The 18,096-nt window shown below is 39.9% G+C and overlaps 1 protein-coding gene and 1 pseudogene across 1 annotated transcript; one reads left to right on the plus strand and one right to left on the minus strand.

Annotated features, from left to right (window-relative positions):
* The first annotated feature begins 8,603 nt into the window (after positions 1 to 8,603).
* On the plus strand, positions 8,604 to 10,693 carry LOC140504765 (heat shock cognate protein HSP 90-beta-like; annotated as a pseudogene).
* Positions 10,694 to 16,218: 5,525 nt separating this feature from the next.
* On the minus strand, positions 16,219 to 17,045 carry LOC140504505 (translationally-controlled tumor protein-like). Its single transcript, XM_072609523.1, has one exon. The coding sequence runs from the start codon at positions 16,928 to 16,930 to the stop codon at positions 16,424 to 16,426; it is 507 nt and encodes a 168-aa protein (XP_072465624.1). The 5' UTR covers positions 16,931 to 17,045; the 3' UTR covers positions 16,219 to 16,423.
* Positions 17,046 to 18,096: the final 1,051 nt, after the last annotated feature.

Here is an 18,096-nt window from a genome sequence, read left to right on the forward strand (position 1 = left end):
ATTGAAGGAGTTTTTCCACTTGGCTTTCATTCCCTATGCCAATTAAAACACAGGTCCAATCCAAGAGAAAAGGTAGGAGGGGGCTCTTTATATAGGTAATATTAGCAACTAATATTGTCTCCCTTACCATTGTGTCCTGTCTCTGTCTTCAGATCAGCCCTCGAATCTAGCTGTCTAGAGATCCAGAACACTACTGGCTTCTATATCCCTCATCACCACTTTCTCAGGTCTTTAAAGTTTAGGAGGAAAAGTACCTGCTCAGGTAGGGACAGGCCCAGACCCAGACCCTTACCTCTCTCTGCCTCTGTCTCAGTGTCTCTGTCTCTGTCTCTGTGTCTCTGTCTCTGTCTCTGTCTCTGTCTCTCTGTCTCTCTGCCTCTCTGTCTCTGTCTCTCTCTCTCTATATATATATCTCGGCCTCCAAACATAACAGAAAGAAATTTTTAAAAAAGGAGTTGTCCCCCAGGTTCCCACCAGCCTATACTGAACATTCAAACTCAGTTTTGATTTTGCATTCGGCTGTTCCACTTTATCCCGCAAATTAGTTCCACATTCAGGCCAAGGTCTGTGGTTTCCACTTGTTTTTTGTAATCCATTCTTCCCAAGTCCTTGGCACAGAGATTAGTGACTTAGAGTCTGCTAGGTTCTTTTTTATTTATTCGGAAACAGAAAGAATTTCAGATTGTTTCACTGGAAGAGAAAAGCTGTGCAAGGAGATAGGTCTACCATCCTGCTGAAAGGTAGTTTGAAGCTGACCGTTAACCCAGTCATTAAACACTAAGGTTTTGGTGCATCAATTTCCCAGGATGGAAGAGGGGCCACACCAAGATCTCAGGAGCTTTGGAACCCTAAGAGGGAAAAGGCAACCCAGAGCCAAGCTCCCTGGATGACTCAGGCCCTGACTTCTCTTCCCTGATCCTATGGAGGTATTGTTTGAAACTCTCTTATTGTAAAATCATGTCTGACTCTTCATGACACCGTGAACCATAGCAAGCCAATATTTTCCATGGGGTTTTCTCAGCAAAGATACTGGAGTGATTTGCCATTGCTTAATCCAGTGGATTAAGACAGACAGAAGTTAAGTAATTTGCCCAAGGTCACAAAGCTAATAAGTACCTGAGACTCAATTTGAACTCAAGTCTTCCTGACTCCAGGTCTAATAACATATCCACTGCACCATCTAGCTAGCTCAGTTGAAGGCTCTACTCACCTTCCATTTCGTCCTTGCCCAACCTTCTTTCCAGGCTGTGATTCATCTTAGAACTTGTTAAGATTCACTGAGAGGCAACCAGACTTTAATCCTATCTAGCCATCCCTCCCTGTCTAGTCCATCTACCACCCCCTTCTCTCCATCCATTCATTCAATTCACCAAACATTTACTAAGCACCTACTATGTGCACAATTATAAACTCCGGGAACATAAAGACAAACCCCAAATACCATGTTTCACTTCATAATCATCGCAAATTTTATGACAATTTTTTTGCAAAAAAAGTGGGGTACGACCATTATATGAAACTTTTTTAAAAAGTTGTGCCAGTATTACTTAAAAATCATTTATTACTAACCTATCTTTGGTGCAAGATTAGGATGCACAGAATACTCACGAATATACTTTAAAATTGGATACTGATAATTCTTGTTCTCTGAGAATTCTAGGCTCGTGACTCACAAGGCTCAAGAGATAAATGCGTATCTATATGTCGCTGGTGAATACGTTGCTGTCCTGTTTACTTTGTGAGCGGTATGATGAACAGAATTATGCCATGAAATGACTACATGATGAAAGGTTACAAACCAATTTTTGTACTAAAAAATAAAAACCAAAAAAAACCATGGTGTAACAATTACACACTGAAATACAGTAGTTCCTGCTCTCAAGGAACTTATATTCTCTTGGGAGGATTCAATTTGTACAAAAACTAATTTAATGCAAAGAGGGAAATAAAGTTGGGCAGGGGAAAGATCAAATGGAATATTCTAGAAAAATTTGAGAAGGGATGTATCAGGGAAGGCTTCAAAGAGGGAGCAGATTTCCAAAACTGAGCCTTGAAAGAAGATAAAGATTTTGAGTAATGGAGATAAGGAGAGAGGATATTCTAGGTAGGAGGATTGGAGGGTGGGGTTGGGGAGGCTTATGTGGCTTGTAAGAAACAAGAGAGGGAATATTGAGGTATTTTTTAAATCCCTTCACAACCTTCCTACCTTCTCAGTCTTTTTATACTTTAACCTTTTCTACATATGCTCTGGTTCAACGGCAGTGGTTTGTGATTCCGCACGGATGCCATTTCCATCTCCTGACTCCAAGCCTTTAAAGAAAGGGATAACTTCCATCTGAGCTACTTTTCTTCATTGTGCCGGAATGTCGAGTCTCAGACTTTCTGTGATTTGGAGATGCCTCCTTCCCCTCTCTTACCCCTGGTATCAGTTGTCATAGAACACTGTAGCTACAGCAGGTGCTTCCTGGGTGAGCCTAAGCCTGGACCTCAGTCCCCAGACTCCCTTTTCTACTCTGTTTCTTTCACTGAGCTTCAATTTTTATGGTTGTTGAGTCATTTCAGTCTGTCTCTCCATGACCCCATTTGGGGTTTTCTTGGCAAAGATACTGGAAACATTTGCTTTTCTTGCTCCAGCTCATTTTACAGATGAGAGAACTGAGACAAACAGGGTTAAATGACCTACCCAGGGTTACGCAGCCTCTACAAGTGTCTGAGGCCACATTTAAACTCAGGTCCTCTATCCACTGCACCATCTAGCTGCCCCACAGAAGAGGAGCTTAGGTTACCAGATAGCATCCCCAAAGTGGATGTATCCAGCCTTAGGAACAACCTTGTGAATTCAGGAGGGTGGGATATCCAAGGTCCTTAAGTCAGCACCAGCTAAACTTCAGGAGGTATCCCCAGAAGCTAATTTTTTGAAAGGAGATTGTCCTGACCAGAAGATGAGCCAGGTCCTGGCCTTGCTGGCCCGGAGACATGGACCCTGAGGGAGTTATTTGGAAAGAGCAGAGCCCAGGTGAAAATGAAATTGCCAAAAATTTCACAGACAACGGACAAATACCTATGTACATACAACGTATGTACAGTATTAGTGGAAGACAATCTCAGAAGAAATGCCCTAGAAATAGCAGGAGAGAAGTAGAAGGGGAGGGCACAAAGAAAGTTGCTTAAATTCATGTTTTAAGTATCAGCCTCCCAAGAAAAGCCTTATAGGTGTTGTAGATTATTGTATTATACTTTAGGTCTTTGTCAAAGTATACCTATGAAGTCTTCTGCGTTTTAAGCATTTCTTTTGTGCAGAAGAATAAATAGCTGTCCTATACTGATCTACCTTGTACACTGAGTACCTTTCTAATCCACTGTGGGAAGAACCTCGACATGAGACAAATTGAAGCTTTAAGTGACATTCTCCTGAGCCTCTGTGGTAGTATCACAAAGAGTTAGAGATTCGTGGTTTTCCCCTTTTGTTCTGATTCTTCTTTCAGAACATGACTAATGTGGAAATATGTTTAATATGACTGTACATGTACAGCCTTTATCAGATTGCTTGCCATCTTGGGGAGGGAAGGAAAAAATAGAACTCAAAATCTTATAAAAATGAATGTTGAAAACTTTAAAAAAAAATTAATCAATCAATTAAAAAACAACCATGAATCAGAGGTTGTGAGAAAGCTCCTGACTACCATTTATTTAGAGTCTAGGCTATAAACTATATTTTTGGTAGTCATTTTATAAATGGTTTTCCTGGCTATCCTCCCTTTGCTCTGGATCAATTCATATACGTCTTCCCAGGTTTCTCTGAATCCATCGAATTTGTCATTTCTCAGGGAGCCAATAACATTCCATTCCATTCATATACCATACTTTGTTTAACTGCTCCCCCAACTAATGGTCCTTGACTTGGTTTCCAGTTATTTACTACAAGAACAACAAAAAAGTATTACTGTAATTTTTTTTCTGTACATCTGAGCTCTTTGTTTTTACTTCTTTGGAGCATATGCCTATTATTGGTATAAAGAGTACACACAGTCTAATGACTTTTGGAGTATATTTCCAAATTTATTTAGAGAATACTTAGCCCAATTCACAGCACTGGTACACTAGTGTTCTTGTTTTCCCACAGACCTTCCCACAACCTCCCTTTTCTTTGTTTATCAACGTTGTCAATCAAATGGAACTGAAGTGGAACGTCAAGGTTGTTTTAATTTGCATTTTTCACATTAGTGATTTGGAAGCTTTTTTCGCATGGTTGTTGATAGCTTGCAGTTTCGTTTTGTTTTTTTGAGAACTGCCTCTTTATATCCTTTGGCCATTTACTTTTTCATATATATAATATATAAATATGTATTTTACTTTTTCTTATATGTTTGTATATCTTGGCTATCAGAACTTTATTAGAGAAATTTGTTACAAATATCTTTCCCAGTTAAATTTCTCTTCTAATTCTAATTTCACTAACTTTGTTTGTTGTAAAAATTTTTACATGATCATATATTAAGAACTAGAAAAAATGGATGTTGGAGGTCATCTAGTCTAGCCCCCCCCATTTTACAAATGAGGAAACTGAGGCCAAGAGAGTTTTAGGAAGGTGCCCAGTCACAAAGATCAGAGGCAGTATTTGAACCCAGACCCTCTGACTTCAGTGCCCTTCAATTTTATGTAATTGAAACTGTCCATTTTATTTATCTGTTATTATTATCGATATTCTTTATTTGGTCAAGAACTAATCCCATATCCATAGTTCCCTTCTCTTTTAATTTTTTTTCTGGTATGACATTTTATTTTAGTTCATGTGTCTATTTGGACCTTATTGTATTACATGGTATGAGGTACTGATCTAAATCTAATTTTTGCTCTGCTTGACTTTTGTTCAGCTGCCTCTTAGCTAGGCATAGTGGCTCATGGGCAAAGTAATGACTAAAGAAATGTGATTCTATCCTTATCAGGGAGAAGTAGTTTAGCATGATGGAAGGGAAATAGATTTAGAGCCACTGTACATGGGTTTGAGTCTTGGCACTGCCACTTACTATCTTTGTGACCTTGGGCAAGCCACCCAAAACTCTCCAGACCTCTGTTTCTTCATCTGTAAAATTAGGGGTTCAGAACACAAATGGAAGCATCAACCAAAAAAAAAACCCTAACTGAACATTGTACAATTATAATCATCAAGCTTGTCCCAATAGAGAGATCTGAAAATATATTTCCCTCACATCTTTGCAGAGGGGGTGGAATATTGTATATACTGTCAGACTCGGTTGGAATTGTTAGCTCGTTTACTGAATGGTCTTTTTTTCTCTTTAGATAGATAAATGAATGGATGGATGGGTAGACAGAAAAAGAGATAGACAGATAATGGAGGATTTAGTATTTACCAGGCATTGTGCTAAGCACTGTGGTAATGAGGATACTAATCTAAGAAAAATAAAGAAGATGGTCTCTCCTCTCAGTGAGCTCATGTTCTAATAGGGAAAGATAAAATATAAAGAGTAGCTAGAAAATGGGGGGTGGGGGGTGGGGAGGGGAGGCAGGGAACAATGCCTGAGCAGGGAAAGAAGTAGAGCAGTCCAGGGAATGAGCTGAGTTGGGAAGAAAGGGCATGACCTCAAGAAATGACAATTTCTTTATTCTTTGTTAAAAAGCATGGTTTACTGATTAGAGAAGGTGGAAGGGATGATATGAAGGTGACTGAAAACAAAAAACAAAACAGGTACTTTTTAAATGAAGGTGTTAGACTGGGTAGTTTCTAAGTTTCCTCCTACCTCCAAATCTATGATCTCTATATCCTGACAATAGGAATGAACTAAGCTCAGCCAGGAAGATCTGAGTTCAAATCCAACCTCAGTTATTTATTAGCTGCATGGGCCCTGGGCAAGTCATTTAAATTCTGTTTGCCTCAGTTTCCTCAAGTGTAAGATGGAAACAGTAATAGCACCTCACAAGGTTGTTGTGAAGATCAAACAAAATAATATTTATACAATGCCTGCCAAATAGGAGATACTTAATAAATGCTTGTTTTTGCCTCAAGTCTCCCCACTCCAATCCATCCTTCATTCTCCTGAAGCTCAGGTCTAACCATGTCATCTCTCCCCTCAATAAACTGCAATGGTTCCCCATTGCCTCCAGGATCAAACACAAAATGTTCTGTTTGGTATTCAAAGCCCTTCATAACCTAGCCCCCTCTGACCTTTCCCGGCTTCTTAAACTTTACTCCCTATCATGTACTCTTTGATCCAGTGACACTAGCCTTGCTGTCCCATGAATAAGATATTCCACTCTCAGTTAGGAATGTTATCTGATTGTCCTCCATACCTGGAATGCTCTTCCTCCTCAACACCACCTACTACCTTCACAGGTTTCCCTCAACTAAAGTCCCACCTTCTGTACAAAGTCTTTCCCAACTCTTAATTCTAGTGCCTTCCTCTCTTTATTTCTTTCTTACTTATCCTGTTCAGAACTTGTCTGTAGATAATTGTTTGCCTCTTGCCTACTCCATTAGATTATGAGCTCTTTGAGAGCAGACACTGACTTTTGCCTCTCTTTATATCATCAGCATTTAGCACAGTGCCTGGCACAAAGTAGTCACTTAACCATTTATTGACTGACTGGTGGACAGAGGTCAATATAGTCAAACAATGACCCCGAAGAGATGAATTCCAGAAGCTAATAGCTCTGCAGCTATGAGATCAATGAAGATGCCCAATAGAGTGAAGGCAACGATCTGCATCCAGCACTATCACAGGCATGGCTCTCAAGCAGGTTTGATGTTGGGATGGAATGAGGCACTTGCAAGTCATTGAACACATAACAAAGGAGGGGGTTTACTTTGCTCTAACACAGCAAGGATCTACATCAAGAATACATTGAACCTCGGTTTCTCTGGATGGCATGCCCCAGATGGAAATGGTCAGTAAGTCATCAGTAAATGGCGACTCTTGCCATCTCACGCACCCGTGAAGTCTGAGAGCAGGAGACCACCCGTGACTGCAATTTTTTATGCCACCAGACCAGGAAGACACATCAGGGAATCTAGGGGCTGGTCAAACTGCTCAGGGGACAGGAAGCTGTGTCAGAAAGTCAGGGAAGCCCCATCAAGAAAGCATGAGTCCTCTTAATAGCACAGAGATGCTGCACCCAGAAGAATCTAGGGACTCAGTAGGGATGCCCAGAAGAGATCAGAGAGCAGCAAGATGACATCCCAAGAGGGCAATAGCAGACTTACAGTGGAGGAGGCATGAGTTTCTGTTCCACATATGCATGTGCCCCACACATCTTCCTTATGTGGCTACTCCACAAACATGTTCTCTATGCACATCTACTTTTCCTGTTGATAATATATCTATTTGTGGGATAGTGTGTCCCAGGCTGAAGGGAGGAAAGCTTATTGCTACTTTTCTTACTATGCTATTTTATCTAATGCCTATACTTTGAATTAATTATGCCCTTTCATTGAGTAGAAACAGTAGACACATCAATAGGGGCTTGTTAACTGTGGCTTTGAGTGGATACGGGCCCCCAGAGTACCCTGAACCTGCAGTAGTTTTGTTCTAGGGATTCACATGTTTGAATGGGTGCCCAGATGCTACCCTCATAAAAGCAAAAGTCAGAATGCAAGAAAAACAAAACCCAACAAATTACCATATTATCTTAAGTTTTCTACATGCTTGGATTCTTAAATAATCAGGAATTTATGCAATGTAGGCACCCAAAGAGACATAACCCATCCTTCACCTCTTCTCTACCAGTGCCATCATTCACCCTCTCCCTTATACATCCCTGATGGCCCAGAGAAATGAGAAAACTCAGGAGTTCTTTGTGGCATACTTAAGTCCTTCTTTCCATCAGCAGGGAAACATGGTCAGATGGAAGCTGTCTCATTATCTCACTCCACTGCCATATAATTTCCATGACTATATTAATATAGTGAGATATCTCTATCTCTTCTGTGTCTTGCCAGTTACATGCAAGAAAGAATCACAAAGCCCTTTGGAAAAGAAAAGGGGACTGAAGGCATATTTCAAAAAAACCTGAAAAGACTTACATGAACTGATGCTTGAGTGAAGTGAGCAGAACCAGGAAAACATTGTACACAGTAAAAGCAACTGTGATTGACTTACCTTTTCTCAGAAATAAAACAGTCAAGACATTTCCAAAAGACTCATGATGGAACATGCTGTCCACATCCAGGGAAAAAACTATGTCTGAATGCAGGTCAAAGTATACTATTTTCACTTTTTTTGTTTGTTTGTTTTTTTGTTTTCTGTGGGTTTTCCCTTTTGTTCTGTTTCTTTTTGCACAGCAAAACTAATGTGGAAATATGTTTAACATGATTGCACATGTACAACTTATATCAGATTGCTTGCCGTCTTGGGGAAGGGGAAGGGAAAAAATGGGAAAGAGAAAAATAAGGAACTCAAAATCTTATAAAAAATAAATATTGAAAATGATCTTTACATGTGGTTTGAAAAAAACAAAATACTATTTAATTAAAAAGAAAGAAGGATCTGAAAGCTTCTCTTGTGCCAAACTCCTTAAGCTCCTCAATCTTTGGAGTCGCTGGATTCAGCACTTCCCTGAACCACCCTTATTAGCTGCAACCACTCAAGATGCCTGACGATCTACACCATGGAGAAGAGGAGGGGAAGACCTTTGCCTTCTTTGCAGAGATTACCCAGTTTATGTTCCTGATTATCAACACATTTTATTCCAATAAGGAAATCTTCCTCAAGAGATCATTTCCAATGCCTCTGAGGTTCTTTACAAGATTTGTGATGAGAGTCTGACAGATCCTTCCAAACTGGACAGCAGTAAAGAGCTGAAGGCTAACATCATCCCTCAGGAACATACCCTTACTTTGGTGGATAATGGTGTTAGCATGACAAAAGCTGATTTGATCAATAACTTTGGGACCATTGCCAAGTCTGGCACCAGGACTTTCTGATGGCAGTTTTTCAGACTTGAGCAGACATCTCCATGAATGGTCATTTTGTTGTGGGCTTTTATTTTGCTTGTCTGGTGGCAGAGAAGATAGTTATCATCACCAAGAACACCGAGGATGAACAGTATGCCTGGGAGTCTTTTGCCAGTGACTTCTTCCCAGTCTGTGCTGACCATGGTGAACCTATCAGCTGGGATACCAAGATGATCTTACATCTTAAAGAAGACCAGACAGAGTCTCTGGAAGAGAGGTGGGTCAAGGAGGTTGTAAAGAAGCATTCACAGTTCATTGGCTATCCCATCACATTTATTTGGAAATAGAACGAGAAAAGGAAATCAGTGATGGTGAGACAGAGGAAGACAAAGGAGAAAGACGAGTCAGCTAAAGACCAGGAAAAATCCAAGATTGAAGAGGTAGGCTCTGGTGAAGAAGGTGAAGGCAAGGATAGCAAGGAGAAAATGAAGAAGATAAAGGAGAAATATATTGATCAGGAAGAGCTGGATGAGACCAGGCCCATCTGGACATGTAACCCTAATGATTGATATCGTCAATATCACATATGCCAAGAGGAGGAAGGTGAGTTTTATGACCTCATTAATGGTTGGGAAGATCATTTGGCAGTAAAGCACTTCTCTGTGGAAGGTCAGCTGGAATTCAGAGCTTCATCCCCCAACTCCCTTTTACCTGTTGGAAAACAAAAAGAATAATGCCATTAAGCTGCATGTGTGGCATGTGCTCATCACGGATGGTTGTGACAAGCTTATCCTTAAGTATCTGAATTTTACCTGAGGTGTGGTGGATTTTGAGGATCTGTCCCTCAAAACTCCAAGAGATATGTTGCATCAGGATACAATGCATAGGAATATTGTCAAAGAAGAGGCTCTTCTCTGAACTGGGGCAAGACAAAGAAAATTACTTTTTAAAAAAGTTGTATAAGGCTTTTCAAAAAACTTCAAGATTGGAATCCATGAAGGTTCAACCCACAAGCAATGTTTATCTGAATTGTTACATTATCACACATCTCAGTCAAGAGATGAGATAGATGACTTCCTTGTCTGAATATGTTTCCAAAATAAAGGAACTCTAGAAACACATCTACTAAACCACTGGTTTAGGAACAGGTGGCTAACTCTGCTTTTGTGAACAGGTATGGAAACATAGTTTTAGTAAATAAACATGACAGAGATCACTGATGAGTAGTGTATGCAGCAGATAAAGGAATTCACTGGGAAGACCCTTGTCTCTGTTACTAAGGAAGGGTTAGAACATTAGAGGATGAAGAAGAAAAAAAATGGAAGAGAGAAGACAAAATGTGAAAACATGTGCCAACTAATGAAGGAAATTCTGAATAAAAAGGTTGAGAAAATGACAACCTCCAATTAGCTGGTGTCTTCACCCTGTGGTGGAATGAATCATGAAGGCACAGGCATTGAGAGATAACATGGCAGTCAACCAGCACCAGATGAACCCAGCTCACCCCATTGTGGAGACTCTCAGGGAGAAGGCTGAGGCTGACAAGAGTCACAAGGCTGTGAGAAGACGTGGCGCTATTGCTTTTGGAGACAGCTCTGCTTTCTTCAGGCTTCTCTCTTAAAGAACCCCAGACTCACTCAAATTGAATTTATTGCATGATTAAAGTAGGTCTTGGCACCGATGAGGATGAGGTAACAGCAGAAGAGCCCAGTGCTGCTGTTCCTGATGAGATTCCCTCTTCTACAAGGAGAGAAAGACACATCCCACATGGAAGAGGTGACTTAGACAGACCTCTGCATCAGATCTCGCTGTCTATAGTTTCCTGTTTCCCACAGCAGCAGAAGAGGCCCTGTCCTATCTGGCTTCATCTGCCAATATCTAGTGGCTTGTTTTTATTTTCTTCTCCTTCTATTTTCCAGTGTATCAGGGTAGGGCTTACAGGGTCTCTATTCCCCCTCGCATGATCTGGGGAGTAGGATATTTGTACCGTGGCTGTTTATATTTTTTGGTCTGAAATTAAGGTATATAGAATAAAGAGAATGTAGTTTTTATACACAAAAACAAAGAAAAAAGGGGCTAAAGCAGAGGCTCTTAACCTGGGATCCATATATAGATTTCAGGGGATCCATGAACTTGAATGAGAAAAAATTTTCATTTTTATTTACACTAACCTTAGCTTTTCTTCAATTATGATTTTTAAAAAAATCATTATTGTGAAAAGGGGTCCATAGGCTTTAACCAGACTACAGGTTAAGAAAATCTGGACTAGAAGAATATGTACTTGATATAATATCTGAGACAAATTGCCAATTAGCTCTCCTCTTCTGTCCCTGCCTTCTCAATACCTCCCATGCACTATTCTCCTCTTTCTGTCTTCTGTACTGTCCATTCTGTATTCTCACGAAGGAAATGGCATATTCTGGTCCCTCCAGTTAGGACTTGCATATAATTTAGAGTGATGAAATTTGGTGGAATTCCAGGTTGTCTGGGCCAGCCATGAGCCACTGACATACTAGCTGTCCACCTTAATGGTTCAGATGGCAATGTGCTGGCCATGAACTCTCAGGTCACTGACATCCCTCAGGAAATAGGAGAAAGTATGAGAGCATGAAAGTTGCAGGGCTGTGCTGGAGGACAGTCATCTGAGATTCACTGGGCATCTCTCATCACCAAAGCCACTTAACTGACAAAACCTGTCAGTTCAATACAACAAACACTAATTATTTACCAACCTTTGCAGGGTATTGAGGAAGATACATAGATAAAATAAGGCAAAGTCTCTTCCCTCTGGTATAGAGGAAGAGGAGAAGTATACAAGTAATTATAATGCAAATTATAATATGATTAGTACAAAGGAGAGGTCAGAAAGATCTCTCCAAAAGCAACCTATGATTGCATTAATTTCTTTGGCTACTATATCACATTTTTGCTTCTGCAGGATGGGAAAAGAAGAGGATGCCCAGATTTGGGGAGACAGTGGGAAGGAGTATTAGATGAGGAGAAAATTCAAGTATTCTGGTCTGGTTGGCAGAAGGAAGTATAATGTTATGTTGCCTTTACAATACCACTCAGCGATATCTTCCAAATCCTTGTATTCTGCGTTTACTCAAGTTTTTGATATGAATGTGGCTTTCCAAATAAACCTTCCTTCTAAGAAGGAATTGATACCTGTATTCTGATCATCTTAATATCAATATTTCTTATTGTAAATTAATAAATAGACATGGTTTAATAAAATGAAATAGGTGGATGGTAAAAAACAAGCAACTGAGAAATTAATATCACCTCAAAAAACAGTGCAGAATGGAGATGGTTTAGTGAATGGAGGACTGGACCTGCAGTCAGGAAGACTGAGTCCAAATCTAGTCTCAGACACTTAATAGCTGTATACCCTAGGCAAGTCAACTAACCTCTGTCTGCTTCAGCATTTTTATCCCTATTTGTAAAGTAGAGATCATAATAGCATCTATAACCCAGGGTTATTGTGAGGACAAAATGAGGTTACATTTGTAAAATGCTTTGCAAATCTTAAAGAACTATATAAGTGCTAGCTATTATTACCAACTTCCCCTACTCTCCCACAAAAAAAAAAACCAAAAAATAACTGTTGGAGTTTGCAGAAAGCTTGACATAAGGGCAACAAACAGATGAAAAATGGAACAGATCTTTTAGCTTTCTATTAACAAATTACTTCATTATATGGAAACAACACATTTGGATTAGAGAGCAGTATGGTACACTGGACAAGATTCTAGAATAGTAGAAGATTTAGGTACAAATTCCAGCCTTATTACCTATGTGATTTGGGACAAGTCACTTAATTTTTCGACTTCAGTTTCCTTTTCTACGAAATGAGGAAGTTGGACTAAGTGACATCTAAAACCTCTTCTGGCTCAAAGTCTGTGATCCTACGATTAAAATCTCCTGAGGAAGTGGAAATGATAAGAAAATGAAAACTAGAAGAAAAGAACTTGAAGAAAACTGGAAGAGAAGCTTTAACCAGACCAAGTACTCATAAAAAAACCCCATGATACTTGAAAGCTTTTTGAGGTTAATTTTAATATAAAAAGATATAGAAGATCAGAAAAAACCACGGACAGTATTTTTATGAAAATTAAGTCACTCAGAGGATGTCAATCTACTAGTAGTACTTTCTTATCTCTGAAAACATCTTTATATTTGTACACATTTTGGTCTTTCTTGATGAAAATTGAATAGGTTGACTTTCAGAGATGATTTTTCAAATGGTGGTGCTGGAGAAGACTTTTGAGAGTCCCTTGGACACAAACAGATCAAATCAGTCAATACTTAAAGAAATTAAGTCAGACTATTCCCTGAAAGGTAAGATATTGAAGCTGAAGCTTAAATACTTTGGACACATAATGCAAAGATGGGACTCAATGGAAAAGACTGTGATGCTGGGAAAGATTGAAGGCAAAAGGAGAAGGGGACAGCAGAGGATGAGATGGATATATAGTGTTACAGAAACAGCAAATATAAACTTGAACGGACTTTGAGAGATAGCAAAGGATAGAAGGGCTGAAGTGCTGCCGTCCATGGGATCGCAAAGAGTTAGACATGACTGAGTGTTTGAACAACGAGATTCCTTCAAAGATGTAATGACAAACTTTCTTCAAGGATTCTTTAATTATCAAAATCATGCTTATCAAAGGTATTTGCTTCTTCTATCTTCTCTATAAAATAAAGTGATAAGATATATGCAAGATGGTGAAAGTCATACTTTCCCTGCTTCACAATTTTGCTTAGGACCAGTCCCACTTATTTTTTACTTAGACTCCCAAGTACCATTAACAATAAATGCCCCCAACAACCATCAGAGGGGAGTAACCTCTATGAAAAAGAGGTCCGCTGTCCCTACCATCACCATCAACTGTCAACCACCATCTCTACCACTACTAACATCAACTGTCAACCACTGACCCACAAATAACCTCACGAGCCCCCAGAATAGCATTTGTTCCAAGACCACTGGCTCTGCTTCCACTCTGGCTCATACAGACATCACTGACAGATGGGACCAATCCATCCATGTGATCTAACTGCCTAGGCAAATATTGCAGCCTGAGTAACCACAAGTACTGAAAACTCAGGAAAGAAGATTCTCCCCATCAACGTCCTTCATACTGTTAAACATCAGAAATGGATATGACTTTATCAGTGGAAATAACATTAAAGAAGATGCATTACTCTGTGTAATACCAGTATTCTTACATTAATTACAAATTAATAAACAGACCTCTGACCTGTAGCTCTACGTATTGCCTCTTTCTATTAGAATGTGAAATGGGACTGTCTAACTTTTCCATTTTTTTGGTAGAATCAAGAAAATAATTTTTGGGATGGCCACAGTAATGTAAATAGGAAAACAACTTTGAAAGAATAAAGAGCTTAGATCACTGTAGTGACTTACAACAACTTCAAAAAACCAATGAGGAGGCATGCTTCCTACCTCTTGTCAGAGAGGCATTGAAGTAAAGGTGCATGGTTGAGACCTATACATGTATTTTCAGACATGGACAATATGTTCATCTGCTTTGCTTAACTCTATTTATTTGTTACAGTAAAAAAAAATTTGTTAAATATGTTATAAAAAGTGGGAGAGGCAGACTGATTATAATAGCCATCACTTGCATAGCACTCTAAGTCTTGCAAAGTCCTTTGCATATATTATCTCATTTGCTCCTTACAACACACCTGTAAGGTAGCTGATATTATCACCCCCATTTTACAGATGAGGAAATTAGGACTGAGAAAAGTCAAGTGACTTACCAGGGTTGATGAAATGATTAAGTGCCTGTATTGTAATTTGAATCCAGGTTCCTGATTCCTAGTCTAACATTTGATCCCCTACCACTCACAGCCTCCTATTTTTCCAATGGTGAATGAGAATGATAATAAAGACTTATCCTGCCAAGGTGATCAACAGGGAATGGTTCTCTATCTTTGTCATCTGAGGAGACCAGCTTATATTACAGCAAGGGGGATTGAAACTGGGTAGGTGGTAGGAATTTCTGAAACACTAGAGGAGGAGGTAAAATTTCCTTTGCTGGGATTAGTTACTTATAAAGGAAGTTAAATTTGGTTTGAATTTTATATTGCTCTGGCTGGGAAGTCCCAGTCCTCTCTAAAGGAGGACCAGGATTAAGTAATGATTGAATTAGTAAACTGATAAATTGAATTAGTAATTGATAAGTAATGTCTGCTTCAAAGGATTACTGTGGGGAAAGCACTTTACATTATCTCTGCAAATGCAAATTGTTTTAATTAGGTCTGCAGACCTCTGTGTCAGTGAATATTTTTATGAATAGGTTGCAGGATTCAAATCCATTCCACTCATGGTGGTTTTCAAACCATTGTTAATTTCAGCCAAGGATGCTGGTGGCCCACCTAGCAGACTGATAGCAACTGGAAATCTTGATATGAGGCTGATCAGTTTGAATCTGTAGGATGCTGACAGGATGGAGCATTGCAAAAAAGGGTACTTTTAATATTGGGAGCCATCTCCAGTCGTCCTGATCTCTGTCTTGCCACTCCACCCAGATGGCTGCACAGGAGAGAATGAGGCTGGTGATTTTGCACAGCCCTGCCTCACTTGAATCCAATTTATTTGCAAGTCAAGGCATCACCCTCCTGTGTCATTGGATCTCTTAGAGAAAAAAATGACTGGAAGTCACACTTGGAGAGCCCAGCCTACCCGAGTGTTCTGGGAGGGCCTAAGATTCTGAAATGAGGGAGAATTTCTCCTTGGGATTCCTCCTTCAATTTGTCTACTGTCTTCTGAGCCCTTTTTAACGAGTTTTTATTCTGGATATCAGGAATCTGTCTTTAAATCAACAATAGCTGCCAAAGTAAATAACTCACTTTATGCTCGGCTCAGTAAAAGTAATTATTTGTACTCCTAGAACCTTCTATTGAGGCACAGATTTCAGATGTCTGAGAATCCCAGACTAGTTAGCCCATTTCCTCTTCAGTCTTTTTTTTTTTTCAACAGTTTTACATGGTTTCATTTTATTCAATTTGGATGTAATCTCTTCCAGAGTTAACTCTACTTCAGCTTGTTGATGAAATGAAAATGCAGAAAGGTCCACTTCATATTGTTGGCACATTTTTGAGCATCTCTTCCTTTTTTCACAAGCAGTCAACTGTAGAAAAGTCTATTTGAAGAGTCTTATGCTGAAAAGTAATCTAAGATCAGGCAACGATCTCTACAATGATCCTTGAGGTACAACTGTAGCAAGTTACTGTAATTTGAGCTTAAAAAACATTAGACCAAGAGGAATTCTCTCAAATGGGTTTAAATGCTTTTTATTTTAGACAACCTACACGACGTGTTTTTAAAAACAATGCCTCCACTCCAAATAAATCAAGGTCAAAAATAAATGAATAAAGCTCAAGATGACATCAGTCCAAGTCTGTCCAAGTCCTGGTGTTGTGTAGATGACAAAAAGCAGCAGCCAGTTATAATGACAGGTGACTCGTAATCAGCTGAATTTGTTAACATTTCTCCATTTCTAAACCACCCTTAAAGAAAATCATACATGGAGTCACACCATCCTCACGGAAGTCCAAGAGAGCCACCATGCCATCTGGATTCATGTTTCCACCTATGAAGAACTGAGAGTTTTTAAAATTAGCAAGGATGTGTTTGATCTGCTCTGCAGCTCCCGTCATAAAAGGTTTTACTCTATCTGGCTTGTGTTCTTCAAGTCTGCCCTTGATTGATTTCATGTACTTTTTGTAGGATTCTTTTGTGAAACTAGTTTCTTGCAGATGATGGTTTATTACTATGTCAACTCCAGTGATTACAGTGGCGTCAGTTCCTTCACCCTCAGGACCTTCAGCAGAGGCATTTCCACCGATGAGTGAATCATCAATGGTACCCTCTGTCCTACTGACCATCTTCCCCTCCACCTCCAGGCACAGCCCGTTCGCGATCTCCCGGATCTTGTAAATGTCGGAGAACATCTCATCATGGCTGATGAGGTCCCGGTAGATGATCATGGCGGCGGCAGGAGGGTGGCGGCCGCGGCGCTAGCGCTCCGGGGTCCCGGAGCTCGGTGTGAGCGTGATGCAGCCGGAGCGGCGCTTGGTGGGGGTAGTGGGGAGCGGGCGGAAAAGCCCTCTTCAGTCTTAATGGAATGGAGCTGAGGTTAGGAGAGGTCAACTCCTTCCCTCCCTCTTCTCTCTTTCCATCAGTTGTAGAGTTTAATAAGAAATGATTCTTCCTTCCTGCCAATCTAATGTGATACAGGGCCTATTTCCCTGATTTGAATTACAAGAGAAGAAGAAAAATCTAATTAAAATTATACATCCCACTCACATGGAATTGTGCAGATCTGGAATCCTTGTTTGTTTGGGGTCCCGCCCCCATTCAGTCCGTCCAGACCCCAGCCTCTTGGGAAGGAAAGAAAGATGGGGCATCTAGAAACAGGCTCCATGACTCTGTTCTAGAATGAGTTTATAGGATCATTGAGGTTCTAAAGGGAAAAATTCTACAGCCTGATGAAGACCCTGGGGGAGGCCAGGGAGAGTCAAAGATGAGTGTGGAAGGCAGAGGGATCAAGTTCCAGCAAAGGCATGGAACTACAGTTATCCCTTCCCCATTGCAGGAGTTGGGGGTGCAGCCTTGATCTAGAAAATCCTCATGAAATTTTTTGGCCCTCTCTTCATACCAAGAAGTCTGAATTTTGTCTCTTTCTTTTATGGGGTATTTACAGTACCTTCTTATAAAATTTAGGTTAACTATTTGGTCATAGGTTCTGTGTCATCTGCTGGCCTTTGTATGGCTTCCAAAAAACTCCCCCAAAATTCCCGTTTAATTTTGTATGCTGATCCGTGATACATGAAAACTGCACTGGGGAAAGTCGTGATGTAAGAGCACTGTACTGGGAGTCAGGAAATCTGATTTTGCCTGTGGCTCTGCCACTAACTGCATATCATTAGAGATGGTGTCTAATATCTCTGGTCTCAGTTTTTTTACCTGTAAAATGGGGATAATAGCACCTACCTCCCAGGGTTATTGTGAGGATCAAATGACATAATATACATAAAGGGCTTTAATGCCAAAGTACCATGTAAATGCTATTATCAACTTCTACTTTCTTTCATTGGAATAAATAAATATACTCAAGAAAAACAAATCAACACATTGACCATGCCTGAAAAAA

This window comes from Notamacropus eugenii, chromosome 1 (genome assembly GCF_028372415.1).
Source record: "Notamacropus eugenii isolate mMacEug1 chromosome 1, mMacEug1.pri_v2, whole genome shotgun sequence".
NCBI lineage: Eukaryota > Metazoa > Chordata > Mammalia > Diprotodontia > Macropodidae > Notamacropus > Notamacropus eugenii.

Bases quoted from the DNA above. Each gene is read 5' to 3' on its own strand.
- LOC140504505 (XM_072609523.1), bottom strand. From the start codon at position 16,930: ATGATCATCTACCGGGACCTCATCAGCCATGATGAGATGTTCTCCGAC.